General features: G+C 34.7%; 1 protein-coding gene across 1 annotated transcript in view; it reads right to left on the reverse strand.

Moving 5' to 3' along the window:
- The window catches only part of LOC127853314 (E3 ubiquitin-protein ligase rnf213-alpha-like), a 95141-nt gene extending 77742 nt beyond the window's left edge, over positions 1-17399 (reverse strand). The window contains exons 1-12 of the mRNA XM_052387731.1: positions 17301-17399; positions 11713-11996; positions 11112-11350; positions 9684-9914; positions 7344-7572; positions 7036-7100; positions 5512-5788; positions 4706-4801; positions 2680-2787; positions 1270-1465; positions 594-890; positions 168-462 (exon numbers count right to left, since the gene is read on the reverse strand). Coding sequence (XP_052243691.1) covers positions 168-462; positions 594-890; positions 1270-1465; positions 2680-2787; positions 4706-4801; positions 5512-5788; positions 7036-7100; positions 7344-7572; positions 9684-9914; positions 11112-11350; positions 11713-11892 — 2213 coding nt within the window. The 5' untranslated portion in view covers positions 11893-11996; positions 17301-17399. The remainder of the gene's footprint in view (positions 1-167; positions 463-593; positions 891-1269; positions 1466-2679; positions 2788-4705; positions 4802-5511; positions 5789-7035; positions 7101-7343; positions 7573-9683; positions 9915-11111; positions 11351-11712; positions 11997-17300) is intronic.
- Positions 17400-18688: the final 1289 nt, after the last annotated feature.

An 18688-nucleotide genomic window follows, 5' to 3' on the forward strand; every position in this document is an offset into this window, starting at 1 on the left:
TTGAGCACTTCATACTCAGGTGGGCTAACAAAACACATGTATGTCCATTAAATTGAACAAACAAGACAACATTCAATTGTGTGCATTTACAGCCCCATAACTTCAAATGAAAAACATTAATCAAAACATAGCAGTTTTATCTCACAAAGCAAAGAATTAAAACATACTCTTTTTCAACATGACTCCAAATGTTGTCAACAACGTCTGAAAGTGTTTTACACAATTGACCATTTTTGTTACATGTAGCATTCCACATCCTTTGGAACACAAAACTTTCTTTACGTTTTACAAATGCTCCCAATATGTCCAACACTCCTTTTGAAATTTTAAAAGCTGTGATTTTCGGTTCCACAACATCTTGCACTGATTTCATCTTAACTGTTGCACAAAACCTGTTGAGGGGCTGGGATTCCAAGTTGTTTGTCGTGATAGTGAGAATTCTATCAACATCAGTTGTATCGACTTAAATACAAATGTTCACTTTATAAATACAAATTTATAAATAAAACATTAACGAACACATCAGAATAACATGACTTACAAACTGAAGCAGTAAGTATTAAAAAACAACTTATATTTTAGTAATAAATTACCTTTAATAATCTGACAGTGGTTAACTAGTTCAGACAACTGTCTTGACTGGGCTTCAAATGCTTCCAACTCAATCATCCTCACTTGTATTGTTCTACTAAACAGAACTGCGTTTTCCTTCGGCAATAGTATGTTCATAATCGCCGAAAAACCTGACACATGTTCATTTATCATACGCAACATTCCGATTTCAATGTCTCCAGTTTCAACTGAAGCCCAACAACTATTACACATCGTTATGATCAAATCAAGATTCACTCGAGCGTCATCATACAACAGTTGATTCTCACTTCCCTCGTCTATATTAAAAATAAAATTCATTTAAAACTGAAACATGCTGATAAACAAAGTGCAATTTATTCAGAATAAAACATCTTTTCAGTTGAAAGAGTTTTAATCATAGTTCCAAACGTCAGTAACTCTAGACTGATACTTACTAATTTTCAAATAAACTTGCATCGTATATTGCCAATTAAGGTATGTGTTCTAACAGTTATTTCCAAAACATATAGATGAAAGAGTTTACAATTGCTGCCATGATGTAGTTTATTTTGAAATGCATCAACTCTCTTTATCTTATCCACCCATATTACAAACTAGTGCGTATCTAAGTAAAATTATGCTATTTTGATGATGAGAATGGGACACAGAATGCATCCATAAATATTGGTGTTTCACCTTTGTTTTTCAAAAACAACTTTATCGGTGGCCATGTGATTGCCATTTTCAGAATTTGAAGAGAGGCATTGGGAGAATCGCTCAAAACGTACTGTCTCCAGAACTTGTGAAACATGCTAGTCATTAGCCATTTGAGCCTCTGCTTTTGTTCTGAATTCATTTTATGGTAGTCCACTGTGTGTCCTTCGTCAATTGCCTAGAATAAGACACCATAACTTTTACAACGTTAACAAGAGATGTGTTTGTCAGAAACACAATGCCCCCTACTGCGCCGCTTTTAATTAAAAAAGTGTTTTGATTATATCCCTTTGAAAAATATTAATTCCCTTGAGAAAATGATCTGTACCTGCCAAATGATATAAAATAGGAATTATCTTCCTTTAAAGCTTGTTTCTTCCCTTGGATTTTGTTTTTTTACCTTTGACCTTGAAGGATGACCTTGACCTTTCACAACTCAAAATGTGCAGCTCAATATATACACAGGCATGCCAAATATCAAGTAACTATCTTCAATATTGCAAAAGTTATCGCAAAACTTTAACCAAGGTTGAAGTTTTGAGACAGACAGACAGACAGACAGGCAGACACAGACAGACAGACAGACAATAACAAAACAATATACCCCCGATCCTTCGATCAGGGAGCTTAACAATTCATGCTATGTAATACAGCTAGAACACTAATACTAATTAACCAAATATTTTGATTAACATAAGCATTTAGTCTTATATGTACATGTTTTATTGCTGAATCAAATGAATCGCTTGCGATGGTGAAGTATTATGTATATTTGATTTTCATATTCAGTTATATTTCCTTATTCAGTACAATAAAAAAAAGTTGTATTTCGCACGTGGCGAATAAACCACTGTCGAAAACTGCGGTTTCTGACCGAATCCGATAGATTGGTCGATATAAATTCTCTCTAAAGGAGAAAAACCGACAGGAGTATTTTATAATTAAAAGTTTATTAAAAAACACGTAAATCCTAGAAATTGATGAAAATTCTTCTTAGCAAATTCACGCCTGATAACACTGCAAACGACGTCAGCACACTGATCTGCGCATGCGCCGCACAATCTCATTTAAGACTGACAGTGATATGACAAAATAGAATCATGGACTAGACCTGAACATCCAATCTTCCTATTTCCATACATGGAATATGTACACACCTAACGTGTCCACTGTGAACTCGGCAGTTGAGATAGCAATAGTGTTTCATGCAACATAGTAAATCTTATATGAAGATTATTATGTTGTGTTTATTTCATATCCCTTCACACACAACAAAATTATAAGTCTTCCACATACCCACACACAAAATACACTGACAGAATTTACAAAAAATGCCATTAACATCATTATCAGAAATAAATTATAAGGTTTAAAAAATAAAATAAGCACTACCTCGCTTGCTAATGTTGTAAGACACTCTTGCAGTGGCTTCTGAAATAATTCCAGCTGAGTACAAAAAACTGCTACAAACTCCTCCTTTACATTCCGTCTTCCAGAGAACTAAAAATGGGTTAAGAGGTTATGGAAAACGCGTGCAAATGCACAAGACAAGTTATACGCGTACACAACAAAAGCAGAAACGTGAACATAACAGGTGTCATTGTCATGGAATGGTCAATGCAAAAGCGCTTGTGGTTAAAAACGGTTTTAAGGCGCTCCAAAACCTCACATTTTGCCAAGATTAATACATTTATCATTTAAGTGTACATAATACTTAACCCCATATCATCAGGATTCAAAATAAATTATCATTTTAACTACTCAAAGGTTATATACAGATACGTAACTTTCTGAAGCATTATAACAATGAAACCAAAATAAGTACCAACTAAAATAGAGCTTTGTCACAGACGTAACTAATACTCCCACGTGCCGCATTGACACAGAATTTTTTTGTATGTTGTCTTCACAAAAAACAGCAGACACCATGCTCAATGTTTAAAACGCACTTAGTGACCCTGTGACCTAGTTTTTGACCCTGCATGGCCCATGTTCGAACTTGACCTACACATCATCTAGATACAGCTTCTGACAAAAAGTGGTGAAGATCAGATGAAAAATACTTAAATTAGAGAGCGGACACCATGCTGAATGTGTAAAACGTATTAAGTGACCCCGTGACCTAGTTCTTGATCTGGCATGGCCCATGTTCGAACTTGGCCTTAATATCATCTAGATAAAACTTCTGACCAAGTTTGGTGAAGATCGGATGAAAACTACATGAATTAGAGAGCGGACACCATGCTGAATGTTAAGAAATGCACTAAATGTCCCCATGACCTAATTTTTGGCCTGGCATGGCCCATGTTCAATCTTGGCGTAGAGATCATCTAGATAAAACTTCTGACCAAGTTTGGTGAAGATATTGGATAAAAACTACTTGAATTAGAGAGCGGCCAACATGCTGACTGTTTAAAACGCACTAAGTGACCCCGTGACCTAGTTTTTGACCTGGCATGACCCATATTCAAATTTGACCTTGACATCATCTAGATACAACTTCTGACCAAGTCTGGTGAAGCTCAGATGAAAACTACTTGAATTAGAGAGCGGACACCATGCTCAATGTTTAAAACACACTAAGTGACCCCGTGACCTAGTTTTTTTCCAGGCATGACCCATATTCAAACCTGACCTAGACATCATCTAGATACAACATCTGACCACGTTTGGTGAAGATCAGATGAAAACAACTTGAATTAGAGAGCGGACACTTAATACGGACCGACCGACAGACAATTTCACTCCTATAATACCCCCTAAACTTTGTTTGTGGGAGCATTATAATGTCTTTATTTTTTTTTTTTTAGAGACATAGCATTATGTAGTTTTACATTCAGATCAGTGTCATGCAATTCATGAAAAATCAGCAGCTGTATTGACGAAACAACATGAATTGTAAAAAAGGGAACTCAGAATGGGTTGTTTAAGTTTCTCCAACATCAAGCCATGGAAAATATTTATTCTATATATATTTTCATATATATACATTTAATTAAATTACACATCCTCTGGCAGGCAAGTTTTAAAAAGATTTTTTTATAATATAAAAGACCAAAGAAAGATATTATTGTGTGCTGCTGTTGATTTTTGTTCAGTAATGCCAGTGCATTCTTTTTTAATCCAGCACGTGATGTTTGCATATGTACTACAATCTTAAACACTACACAAATTTGTTTATAAAACAAGATTCTTCTATGGATTAAAATGCATTTGTTAAATAGCATACTTCTGGAATATATTCCTGTCAAGTTATGTTATTCCTGTCAAGTTTTGTTAACACTTTCATACGAGTTAAACTTGTTTGGCATTGTAGAAAACTGCAGAAGAAACACACTAAACAATGGCCAAAATGGCTCAACTTTGAGCTAATAAATTGAGCCATTAGATATGTGTATATAGTAATTTAAAATATCACCTGGTTTCCTAAATTTTGCTTCAGCTCCAAAGCCAAACATGAATTCCAATGATTGAATGTATCTCCAGCAAAAGATACGAATGCATAGTTCCAGTACTGAAATGATATCAGTGTAGAACATATTAAAATATTATATTTTAAGTCCTTTTCATGAACACACAAACGCAATTTAAGCATTTTCCGTTTTGAACGCCCTGTACTGGTCAACAAAATGTGTGCAAAACACTCTCTTACATGTGTGAGTAAAAGAGTAAGCTAACACCATCCTGTTTTAGTACTTGCCTCCTATATAACAATCTCAAGTTATAATGGTGTTAAATGTAAGGTATCAAAGCACATTTCAATACACAATACTCTCATGTTATATAGATTTATACTGTCTGTTTAAGTAATAGTAATATAGAAAATAAAAGAACATTCACACAAGTACACAACAGCTGACGCACCAAAACGCTATACGGTAATCATGATGTTAAAATAGGATATTCAACACAATTTACATGCATAGCAATTTTAAGTCTAATCATGAAGTAAAAATATGCTGTTCAACACAATTGACATGCATAGCAATTTTAAGTCAAATTTGATTGTATCTTCATTTTGTTTCTGGGGTAATACAATATTGACTATCAGATTTGTGTCATAATCATACAACAATCAACAATTTTGGAGACATTTAGATTTGCACTGGAAAATGAGGTTTTTATAATGCTTATAATATTTTCAGTGTAAAAATGGAGCAAATTGATACCTGAGCATATAATGTAATACATGCATTAAAGAAACATTTATACCAACAGACTCACATTCAAATATGTAGCCATTTTGTATGTTATATCCAATGGAGAGTATAACCTGAGCCATGATGCTATATTGCCTGCAACAGCAGATATATGTGCATCGTAATCAGGTTTGTCCACACGCCCCTTCGCAGATTCCGATTCAACTAATCGACGGTGTGTTGTGATACAGAGTAGAAAGATTGCACTCCAACATGAAATTTTCATAATTCTATTTGTTCTGTACATTTTTTCCACTCCTTCAACACCGAGTTTGAAAGCTATTGCCCATTTGACCAACGATCTACCAAGAAAAAAAGAAATAGTAAATCTAATGATGTTATATGGACTTAGTAAAAGTCAAAGTGAAGACATTCAATATTAATTTTTCATCAAGTATCACCATCGCTATCATTTTTTTAATTGTTATCATCAGGAAAATGTTGATTCTAAGTGTAAAACATGGAATGTTAAAGTCAGGGTGGTAAATTTATTGATTTATAATTTGGGGCAATAAAGCTACCTGCTCAGTGTAGTTAGTTTTTAGACTCAATGCATCGTTAATGAGATAAAACTATTATTTTAAACAAGATCACCGCATAACGGGTGCCAACGCTCGGCTGTGGGTGCAGTTTTGAATAAATGAAAGATTGTCAGAATATTTTTTTTAGAGGTCACAGTGACCTTGACCTTTGACCTAGTGACCCAAAAATGGGTGTGGCATATAGAACTCATCAATGTGCATCTACATATAAAGTTTCAAAGTTGTATGTGAAAGCACTTTGATTTTAGAGACAAATGTCAAGGTTTTAGCACGACGCGGACGGCAGACGACGAGCTGGCTATGACAATACCTCGGGTTTTTTCCGAAAACAGCCGAGCTAAAAAATGGGCCCTGATGCGCTCACATGAGTTTAAGGTGCACAAATTGTCAAAGACTTAACCTGGTGAACTACATTTTGAACCCACTTGACTCACATTCAAACATGGCATGGATTATATCAATAGTAGCATTATATACAAATTTTATCAAGACTGAGTAATACATGCAGCTTCTACAGTTTCGCATAACTCAAGGGCTTGATACAACATTTCTAAAATAGAAACCAGGAGAAGAGTTAATAGTTTAATGAAGTCTGGTTGATAACCTTTGTATAAAAGCATGCTTCAATATAATTTAGAATGACAATGATTAAGCGGCAACAGTTATGGTGACAATTTGTTAAAGTAAGGAAATTGCCTCATAAATAATGAGGTTACAATCTTGACAAGTCCTGATGAAATAACCCTATACAAACAGACAAGTGGAGTTTGTACAATAACATATGTTAGCGGGTCACTTTAACAACATTTCTATTGTATTAATGTAAAATCTAGCCAGTGCTTTCAGAGATGTTCTATGTGTCACATACAGTTAAACATGATTCCATACGATGGCAAATATGTTAAAACAACATTTTGTCAATACATAACCTCAGTTTCAGATGTATTGCTAAATGTTTTGTTCTTTAGTTGATCATTGTTTCAATAACACTTCAAATGCTCACTTACTCATTCTCTGTTAAAACAGTTTTCAACAAGCGGTTTATGACAAGCAAAAGGCAGTCACAGACAATCTGAAAATTACAAAATAACGGTTTGCTAAAATAAATGTACATATTTTAAACAGACACAAAAAGTGTAGCATGTCATAACAATGCAATCTACAAATGCATAGTAAGCTATAAGACAAACATTGAAATCCCTTTCTTATAAAACTTAAACTCTTCTTAAAATTGTAAATAATCCACCTATTATTGTAAAGGTAACACATGTTTTGAAAGACCATGAAGTGAAAATGTAGTAAAAACTCAAAAAACCTTTTCGTTATTATCATACAACTCCAAAACAATATTGTGTTGTGTATAGCTCGGATTTGAGGCTAAACTCCAAAACAACAATGATGCCAGGCACACTTCAATCGGAATTGCATCAGAGTCACAGAGGCAATACAACTCAATGGGTGTTAATGCAGCAACTATACTTCTGGATAAATATGGGTCAAGTCCAAACACAGGTTGTAAGCATTTCAGCACATGATCCAAAGGTCTGAAAAATATTTTATACAGTCATGTCAACAAATGTTTAGACAAACAAGATACATGTCCCTTGCACACAGATGCCACTAGACACATAAATGACTGTTGGGAAAGTCATTTTTATGATTTTATAATAAAAACAAGATGTGTTTGTGAAACACTATGTCCCCATATATTTGACCTTTGACCTTGAAGGATGACCTTGACCTTTCACCACTCAAAATGTGCAGCTCCATGAGATACACATGCATGCCAAATATCAAGTTGCTATCTTCAATATTGCAAAAGTGTACATTAAATAAGCGATTTTGACCCATATATATGACCTTTGACCTTGATAGATAACCTTGACCTTTCACCACTCAAAATGTGCAGCTCCATGAGATACACATGCATGCCGAATATAAAGTTGCTATCTTCAATATTGCAAAAATTATGGCAAATGTCAAAGTTTGCGCAAACTAACAAAGCAACAAACCAACAGACAGGGCAAAAACAATTTGTCCCCCACTATAGTGGTGGGGGACATAAAAACAAGTACAAAACAAATAAAGTACAATAACTCTTTAACAAGGGAAGCAAGAGTTATGTTGTTGTGTACTGCATTTCCTTTCATTAAGATCTACTTGCCAAGAAGTTTCAATTTTGTGCCTCTGTTAGTTTTCAAGGAACAATCCAAACATTACAAATATAGAAGCAATAGTTCTGGTGAACTGCACATACCCATAATTAAATTTACCAGCCTTTTCAATTTTAAATTTATACCTCTTTTAGTTTTTAAGATATCATCAGAACAAATTTCAAGTAAACAAGAGATGTGTTTGTCAGAAACACAATGTCCCCCTACTGCGCCGCTTTGAAGCCATATATTTGACCTTTGACCTTGAAGGATGACCTTGACCCCTCACCACTCAAAACGTGCAGCTCCATGAGATACACATGCATGGCAAATATCAAGTTGCTATCTTCAATATTGCAAAAGTTATGGGCCATGTTAAAGTTTTCGGACGGACAGACTGACTGACGGACAGTTCAAGTGCTATATGCCACTCTACCGGGGGCATTAAAATAAACAACATGCAATAATTATTTAAATAAACTAAGTGATCATCAGTTATGGTTCTTGGTAACTGCACATTTCCTGAATGAGATTTACCAACCTATTAATTTTCAAGTTGATACCTCTTTATATACTAGAAAATATTACAGGGCAAACATTCACAAAGGACACTCTATAATTAGAGCGGCCAGAGTTATGGTTTTTGTGCACTGCTGATCCCATAAATGAGATCTACCCAACGCTTACCTTTCAAGAAGATAAATCTTGTAATTTTCAGATATGCTCTATACTAAATTTATACAAAAAATAACAAAGGGAAATAACTCTAAAAATAAGGGAGCAAGAGTTGCAGTTTCTGTGTAAGACAGATTCTCTTAATATAACAACCTATTAAGTTTCAAGTTAATACCTATTTAAGTTGTTCAGATATGCTAGGCACAAGCACCAACATTAGCAAATGTCAATAACTCAAAAAATGTGTACATTTAAAATCTCTAAACAAGATCATAAAAATATGTGTCAAATTGATACCTCTTTTAGTTTTTGAGATATGCTCCAACCAAAATGTGAGTGCACAAATTAAAAAAGAGCAAACATTCAATGGAAATAACTCCAACGCTTCAGGCTTTGGCTGTTTATTTAATTTAAACTTCATTTTATGCCACATTTTCAGAAAGATTGGTGACAATCGCATGAAAACTTCTCAATTAGAGAGCGCAACATATTTCAGTATATGCAAATTAACAAAGGGTCATAATTAAAAGTATTTAACTCCAAAAATTGGGATTTGGCTGGTAATATATTATTCATAGCCTCAAATTGCTGCTAATTAATATTTTTCTGAAAGTTTGGTGATGATCCGATGAAAACTCCAAAGTCAAGAGCAGAAATCAAAAAGTGTGGAGGCCCAAAGACGGAGAGTTAAAAAACAAAATATGTCACTTTGGGAACATGAAAATAATAAAAGATATAATTATAAGGTCCATTTGTTTTGAATATTTTTTCCCTTTCTTATTTTTTAAGGTTTTATAATTAAATGTAAATTTTGTAAAATGACTTACATATTCCACTTGTTTGTATTGTTTTTAAATTGATCAATTTCTGGTTTGATGTCCACAATGCCCCACCATTTTGGTGCCTGGGATGCATGGGACATGTCTTCACCCAACTCGTCATAAGGTTGGCAAACTCCAAACACAAAATGCAGTAATGGAAGGCAAAACATCCAGGACGGGTCTTTATCAGACTTTGGCTGCATCTTCACAATGTTCAACAAAGCCTTCCTTAAATTTCTACAATTAGACATGGTATTAAGAAAGCTTTAACAAAATCACAGTGCTATCAACAACAAATCAACACTTAGCAAATGAAAATATGTATATCAACAAGACTTTATTTTTAAAAGCCAATAAATAGACATGTATTTGGAAAAGAGATGATTTAAATGATGGACTATTATAAATAAATCATAATAAGAGCAAAACAGATTTTACCATTTTGGGAATGAGGACAGGGCCCTTTGAATTGGGAAAAATTACATGGTTTTGACAAAAATTGGGAAAATTCTAACAAATACTTAAACATTGAAAATATGTTTTTTTTAATACTATATTTACTCAAGTTAAACCCATAGAGTCGATTAGAGAATTTAACTTAAAGATTATTTTTTTTATTTTTTTTTAAACCTTCAATTGGGAATTTTCAGCAGTCATTTGGTTAAAATATATAAAAAATTCATTGTAAGATGCTTGTGTTAGAGCCGCCAACACAGCCAATAAATGGGGAGTTAGGCAATATATCAAATATGCTGACAAGTTTGAAAGACAATGTGTATGTGAACTCTGGGGGAATGGCAACTCATGTTCCTAGGCGCAAGATTTAACTATGTAGAGGACCATTATAGAATATTATATGCTAAAGAACAATGCTTTGCACAGACTTGCAGTTTCTGACATAAATAAAAAGTTAAAACTCATTTTGTTAAATAAACGGCACAATAAAAAAACATTTGCTATACATTGATCAAACCATGCTCTTATATGTTCATTCCAAAATTAAGGTAAAATCACTAATATGTATATTGCACTAGTGAATAAACAAGGTGAGAAATGAATAACACTTCATATCCTTTGTGACCTTTCCAGTCTCGATAAGCAAGGTTTCTGTAGGGCATTACTATTTTAGACCCAAGGGAAAATGGTTTCACAAGATGAGTAGAAAATGTCACATCAAATATCAGTATTGTCCCTTCAGAGATTTTTAAAGTTTCAACTTTCAAATAATCTTGCTCTAGGTGATCCACAAATGAGGGAAAAATGCACTTTAAATAATTGCATAAAAGGGTCCCCTGCGGATCATTCATTGAGCAGAGAAAATACTGAAAGTGGTTTTCAAAGAGTTGTGGATGTAGTTGACATTGAAATGTTAAATTATAACATGTTTCGAAATACAACGCTCAAGTGGGCTCAAAATGTTAAATGTGTGCATACTCATTTGTTGCTAGCGTCAAAACTCCTTCAAAATCAGAACACTTCTTTTCTTGGTTGTTGGGAGAGACAAGCAAACATCTGCATAGATACTGCCAATGCTGCAAACTCAGGTCTATTTGAATACTATTGCATGCTATGGCAATTGCCATAGATTGCATCACAATATCTTTTGTTTTCATTTGGGCTGATGAACGTTTGTACAGATCTTCTATCACTGGTCCCAGTACAACCAATCCGATCTAAAGATGTAATTATATTTAATGCGACGTAAGCAAATCAGGAAAGAAAAATAAAAGAGGCAATATATTTCGAAGCTAGATGGTTACTCTTACCTGTTCACATAGAAAACAGAACAAATATAATACTCAAATTGAGCAAGTTCACATAAGTTTTAATGTTTAAAATATCCCTTTCCAAATGACGCATTCTTTAGTACTTTACAGGATTTAATATCATTCAATTATATAATGAAATGAAATATAATAATACAAATGATCAGTTTTTGCTTTTAATGAAATTTGAATTTTAGTGTCGTTTGATGAAATATAAATTAAGTATAATTATTGTCTTTAATTGAATTACAACATTATTTCCTCGTTACCTGCTGCTTGAAGTCTGGTTCTTTGTCAAAACACTTTGTATGTTGAAAATAAATCCTCTTTAAACAAAACACAAGTGAGTCCAATTTTTCAAATGATTCTTTAAATGTCTCTGTGAGAGCATCTGTGCCAACCCTGAACCATTCAGGGCAAAAGTGGGAACAGAACAGGTTCATTCGCATGATACTTTTCTTTCTGTATGTGTCTTTCACAAAGTTAATCAACTCTGCAAGTACGTTTGACGATGGTTCTGCAACAGCAACACCATCAAACTGATGCCAGATGTCTAAAATTGAAAAGAAAAAAGCATTTTTATTTATAAGCATTAAACATCCGAGACAAGCATAAACAGATCTGGGTTTTTTAAAGTAAGATACGTTTTCAGAAGCTTTAAGCCACTTTCAGAGACACAGGTGAAGCACCATTTTACAAGCACAATGAACGTTCCAACAACTACACGTGTTAGTTACACTAGACATTTCATTGGAGATCTGTTTTCGAAATAAAAACATCACTTGCCTCGTAAATGTTTATTGGTAGCAGTATGAAATTGATTATGGTCAACTTGTAAGTTATTTTAATATTCAACCATTAAAAGTGTTTCCTTGACCCAATTGGCATTAAATATAGTAACAGTGCTTTGACAAACTGCCTCCAAATGCAATCCCAAGCTAGGTATCTATTGCTTGCCATTTCATCAAGTTTGGTCAAAATGCAGCTTGAAGTTAGTGACCGGAAAACAAAACAAGAGCTTTTATAGGAGAGCGTGCAGGATTTTTCTTGTCAGAGACTTAGCTTGTTTTTTCTTATAACCTGATTTGTATAGTAGGTAAATAATTTTGCTATCAAGTAATTTAGTATTTTTCTTATTTTCAAAATATCCTACCAGACACAAAAGCTTTCATTTAAATGGATACCTTTCTATATTGACTAACAGTTACTGTGACTTTGTGCATGACATTGATCCAATACCAAAATGAAGTTTTTGTTTGTTGTATACATAAAGAAGCATCACAATAGCTCAATTCATTCTCCAAATAAAAAGCCACATTTTTTGTTTATTAAGTAATAGTTATCTTGACATTGATCACACACAACACATATGCAATCCCTAGAGATAAGGTACCTATGTATCAAGTTTGATTACAATGGCCAAACTTCTTTTCAAGTTATTGCCTACAAACCATTATATAATATCTACTAACAGTAACTTTGAACATAAGTGTTCCAAAACCATTTATTTTCTAGTTTTTGTCAACCCTTTGAGTAAATCTAATGTCATTTTTAAAATAACAACATTTTCAAGAAAGTTTGGGGTGCCAACTTTAAGTAGCTTGTTGCACTTTATCATACATTCAATGTTTTTCAAGACTTTGAATTTATTAAAATAATTTAGAAAAGTGACAATTTCACTGTTTTCTTCTTTATTAACCACTGATATATCAATGCAAAATGTCTTTTTTCCTCCAATTAAATAATGTCAGACACTCTGCTTTGAAAATTTTAAGTTTTGATTCATTTACTCGTTGACGGTGCAACTATAACTGTCGAGGTAGAAGTCAAGGTAGCATTGGGCTTACAACTAGAAACAAATATTACACGGTCGGACACATATGCACAAGCCCTCAAAACAGGGCTTTGAACTAGTGACCTCAATTTCAATAGGAGTCATCTACTGTCCAAGGCCAATGTGCATGTGAAGTATCAAGCCAGTCAATTCGTTGACGAGTTATTAATCAGAAACAATGTTCACACTTATTATGACAGTGACCTAAACCTTTGAACTAGTGAACCCAATTTCGATAGGGATCATCTACTGTCCAAGGCCAATGGGCATGGGAAGCATCAAGCCAATTTGTCGATTTGTTGATAAAGTTATTAATCGGAAACGATTTGCACACTCAGTGTGATAGTGACCTTGACCTTTGACCTAGTGACCTCTATTTCAATAGGGGAAATCTACTGTCCAAGGCCAATGCACATGTGATGTATTGAGCCAATCTGTCAATTGCTTGACGAGTTATTGATCGGAAACGATTATCACAGTTAGTATGATAGTGGCCTTGACCTTTGACATAGTGACCCCAATTTCAATAGGGGTCATAAACTGTCCATGGCCAATGCACATGTGAAGTATCAAGCCAATCGGTCAATTGGTTAACGAGTTATTGATCGGAAACTATTTTTAAAACTTAGTGTGATAGACTAGTGATCTTGACCTTTTACCTAGTTACCATAATTTCAATAGGGGTCATCTACTGTCCAAGGCCAATGCACATGTGAAGTATCAAGCCAATCGGTCGATTGGTTGACGAGTAATTGATCGGAAAAAAAATTCACACTTAGTGTGATAGTGACCTTCACCTTTGACCTAGTGACCTCCATTTCAATAGGGGTCTTCTACTGTCCAACGCCAACACACATGTGAAGTAACGATCCAATCGGTCAATTCATTGACGAATCATTGATCAGAAACCACTCAGTGTGATAGTGACCTTGACCTTTGGCCTAGTGACCTCAATTTCAATAGGGGTCATCTACTGTCCAAGGCCAATGCACATGTGAAGTATCAAGCCAATCGGTCAATTGGTTGACGACTTATTGATCGGAAACGATTTATTTTCACACTTAGTGTGATAGTGACCTTGACCTTTGACCTAGTGACCCAAATTTCGATAGGAGTCATCTACTTCCAAAGCCAATGCACATGTGATGTGTCAAGCTAATCTGTCAATTGCTTAACGAGTTATTGATCGGAAACGATTATCACAGTTAGTATGATAGTGGCCTTGACCTTTGACATAGTGACCCCAATTTCAATAGGGGTCATATACTGTCCAAGGCCTATGCACATGTGAAGTGTCAAGCCAATCGGTCAATTGGTTAACGAGTTATTGATCGGAAACTGTTTTCACACTTAGTGTGATAGTGATCTTGACTTTTGACCTAGTGACCCCAATTTCAATAGGGGTCATCTTCTGTCCAAGGCCAATGCACATGTGAAGTATCAAGCCAATAAGTCAATTGTTTGACGAGTTATTGATCGGAAACGATTTTCACACTAAGTGTGATAGTGACCTTGACCTTTGACCTAGTGACCCCTATTTCAATAGAGGTCATCTACTTTTGAAGGCCAATGCATATGTGAAATTTCAAGCTAATCAGACAATTTGTTGACGAGTTATTGATCAGAAATGATTTTCACACTAAGTGTAATAGTGACCTTAACCTTTGACCTAGTAACCAAAATTTCAATAGGGGTCATTTACTGTCCAAGGCCAATGTGTATGTGAAGTATCAAGACAATCGGTCAATTTGTTGACGAGTTATTGGTTGGAAACGAACTGGTCTACCGACATCAGACTGGTCCATCGACATGGTCTACCAACAGACCGACATCCAGCAAATCAATATACTCCTTCTTCAAAGAGGGGCATAATAAATATTGATAATGCTTGCTTTTTTTTACAGCCATTCTCCTTTGCAGAATCTTTACTTTATGACGTGATTACAAAAACTACATCCTACGATTCAGTTTACAATCGTTAGGTTCCTGATGAAGGGAAAACTTATTTACATTCATGCAAACGACATTCACTAGAATGTGCATGTCTGAAAAATACATATTAACAACAATCAATCTTATAATCTTATAAAGCTCGTTTTTACATAATCATCATTTCATTTCAAACAAAATTGTATCACTAATTTGAGATGTAGATGACTGGTTTACATGAAATATTTTGCCAATAAACACACATATATTATTTAGTATAGTATTCATATTTCGGTATTTCATTGCCTATACCTAATAATGACGCTCAATTGTCGACCTGAAATAGCCCGGGTGACATGAAGCCGATTGTAGTCACCCGGGGGGTGACATGAAGCCGATTCTAGTCACCCTTGAAATCAGCATAAAGTCACCTCCGCAACAATTTTACTTTTTCAACAAAAAATACATGATTTGGTTGTTTATATGCGAGGGAATTTGTGTTTCTCCGACTTTTACCAAAATATTTTCAACAAGACCTTCGTGATCGTCTTCATCACTCACATACTCTTGAATTAAATGCATTTTATCACAGATCCTTTTATTTTTATCCTTACATTTTATCACACATACTCTATGATTTTAAAATTCTCTTTTTTCTATTTTTATTTACATGTTGTTGTTTTCAGAATAAGACGATTTCTGGTCGAACGCGCGCGCACTTTTTACGACATTGAAATGTGATGCAGTGCTGTTTGATTAAAAAAATACACAGGTGACTAAAAGCCGATTCTTGTCACCCGGGGGTGACTAAGAGCCGATTCATGTCACCCTGGGTCGACATGGAGCTGATTCTAGTCACCTGGGGGAGACTAGCGTCAATGTGAAGTCACCCCAGGGTGACATGAATCGGCTTCTAGTCACCCCCGGGCGACTTGTGGGCCATTTCAGGTCGCCAATGACCCAATGAGCAATAATGACAGATCATATGCATATTGGATTCACTTGTCAGTGCATTCACACTTCATTTTCAGTTTGTGTCCTGTGAGTGTCCTGTTGCCAATTTTTAATACCAATTTTGTCAGAGATGAATACAAATAAGCCTGAGTCATGGAAATGGTCAGTGACCTCATACAATGACTGAAACACACAGAAAGTTTCAATTGAATACCTGTAGCAGAAACAAAGATATTGAGATATTGCATGTTTATATTAACCAGAGCAATAAGTGGACACCGATTTTAAATGAGAGGTATAGCTTTGACTATTCTGTAAATAGTTTTTAGAGGTCAGTGACCTTGACCTTTGACCTAGTGACCCAAAAATGGGTGTGAAATGTAGAACTCATCAAGGTGCAGTTACATATGAAGATTCAAAGTTGTAAGTGGAAGCACTTTGATTTTAGAGGCAATGTTCAAACCCTTAACAAAATGTTTAGGTTTTAGCACGACGACGGCGGACGGCGGAAGACAAGCTGGCTATGACAATACCTCGAGTTTTCTCCAAAAACAGCCAAGCTAAAAATGTAACAGCAAACAGATGCATTTACAGAATGAACGGAACACGCTTCATGCCTAGTTCTTAATGGCCCAATGACAATGGTACAAGTGTTATACATAGTGCCCAAATATATCTGGGTAGATACATGATGAATGATGAATTTATCAAATGAGCGAAATTTGATTGAGCATCATGACATATTGTGGAATGTGACAACATCAATATGAAGTCAATTGATCACAAACATCAAATAGAATGTTACAGACAGGAAAAGATCCAACAGATGCATGCACAGAATGCATAGACAACTCTTAATTCCTCATTCCTTTTTGCCCAATGAAAAAGGAACAAGTCATGAACGTGTGCTGTCAAAATATATCAGAATATATACAGAATAAAATATTTCATTGTGTTTCCTGTAAAACATGTTAAGCTGATATAAAACCACAGCTAAAATGTTAAATATGTGTTTGTTAATATACTTGTAAAAATATGCCACCTACATGTACACTATCAATCATATATCCAGTCATCATTCATTCAATCAAATAGCAGGAACATGAAACAATTAAAGAAACACATTATGGTCAAACATACCTTTCTTAGCTAACTTATCACTGACAACAAACAGTCTTCGGTTGTGTATTTCTCCATAACGTGCCGTGCTGTCATAATAATATTCAAACTTGTGATCAGAAGGACCCGTCTGTAGATCTGCCGTGGAATCATATGGAATTCTATGGAAATCGTTAGATGGAATTCCGTGGAGTATTGGCACTAACTTTCCATCCGATTCCATGCAATCAATGGAAAAGTAAAAAAAAAACAGAAGGGGGACTTGATATGGGATGGAATTCCATAAAATGCCGTGGAATTCCATAGAATTCCGTGGCATTCCATAGAATGCCGTGGAATTCCATAGAATGCCGTGGAATTCCATAGAATGCCGTGGAATTCCATAGAATGCCGTGGAATTCCATAGAACGCCGTGGAATTCCATGGAACGCCGTGGAATTCCATGGAATGCTGTGGAATTCCATAGAATGCCGTGGAATTCCATAGAATGCCGTGGAATTCCGTGAAAAGCTATGGAATTTAATAAAAAGCTGGAATAAAATAGAAAAAAAAAACAGATTATAGATCAAAGGCATTTTATTGATTTTGAAAAACAAATGTGAATGTAAATAAAGGTTTCATCATAGAAGTTAAACAAGAACAAGATCTGGCATCAATCATTAACCACACACATGCAGTCACAGTACATATTCAAAAATGAGTGGTTTTACATTTTCATAAAGTACCAACTCTCTTAACCACAAGCATGCATGCACACATTCAAAAACACATCCATAAACATGCACGCATATACAGGTGAGAACAGAAAAACTTATAAAAGGCACAATATAAAACATAGAAGTAGAATTTTACATTTCTCTTATGACAAGTATACTTCCTTTCTCACATATGTTCATAAACACACACAATTACATGCACACACACATCACGCACAATTGTTCTAGAGTTTTTTCTCATAAATTTTAACGTTCAACAACTGTTCCTTATTAATTCTAGAACACTTTCAGTACGATTACAGAAGTTCAGTTCTAGTTGATGTGTTCCAGTACAATTCTAGAAAAGTTCCGAAGGTTAACTTCAAATATTAAAGTCTGAAACCAACTTTCTAGAAAACAAATTCCCATGCAGACAGCCAGTATTCAAGTACTGAGCATAGTTAATAATAATACATAACAAATTAACAACTGTTGTAAATTTGTTATTTATTATACTATGCTCAGTACTGTTGAACACAGACTTAATTCAATTATCCAAGTTTCAAATTCCTAAATTAAAAAAACAACAAATAAAATAATAGACAAAAAACAAACACAAAATACAATTCACAAAATAAATAACTGGTCTTTTTTATACAAGAAGTAACCAAAATAAAACATGTCACCAGCCACAGACTGCCAGGCTTTACACAG

This window comes from Dreissena polymorpha, chromosome 12 (assembly GCF_020536995.1).
Source record: "Dreissena polymorpha isolate Duluth1 chromosome 12, UMN_Dpol_1.0, whole genome shotgun sequence".
NCBI lineage: Eukaryota > Metazoa > Mollusca > Bivalvia > Myida > Dreissenidae > Dreissena > Dreissena polymorpha.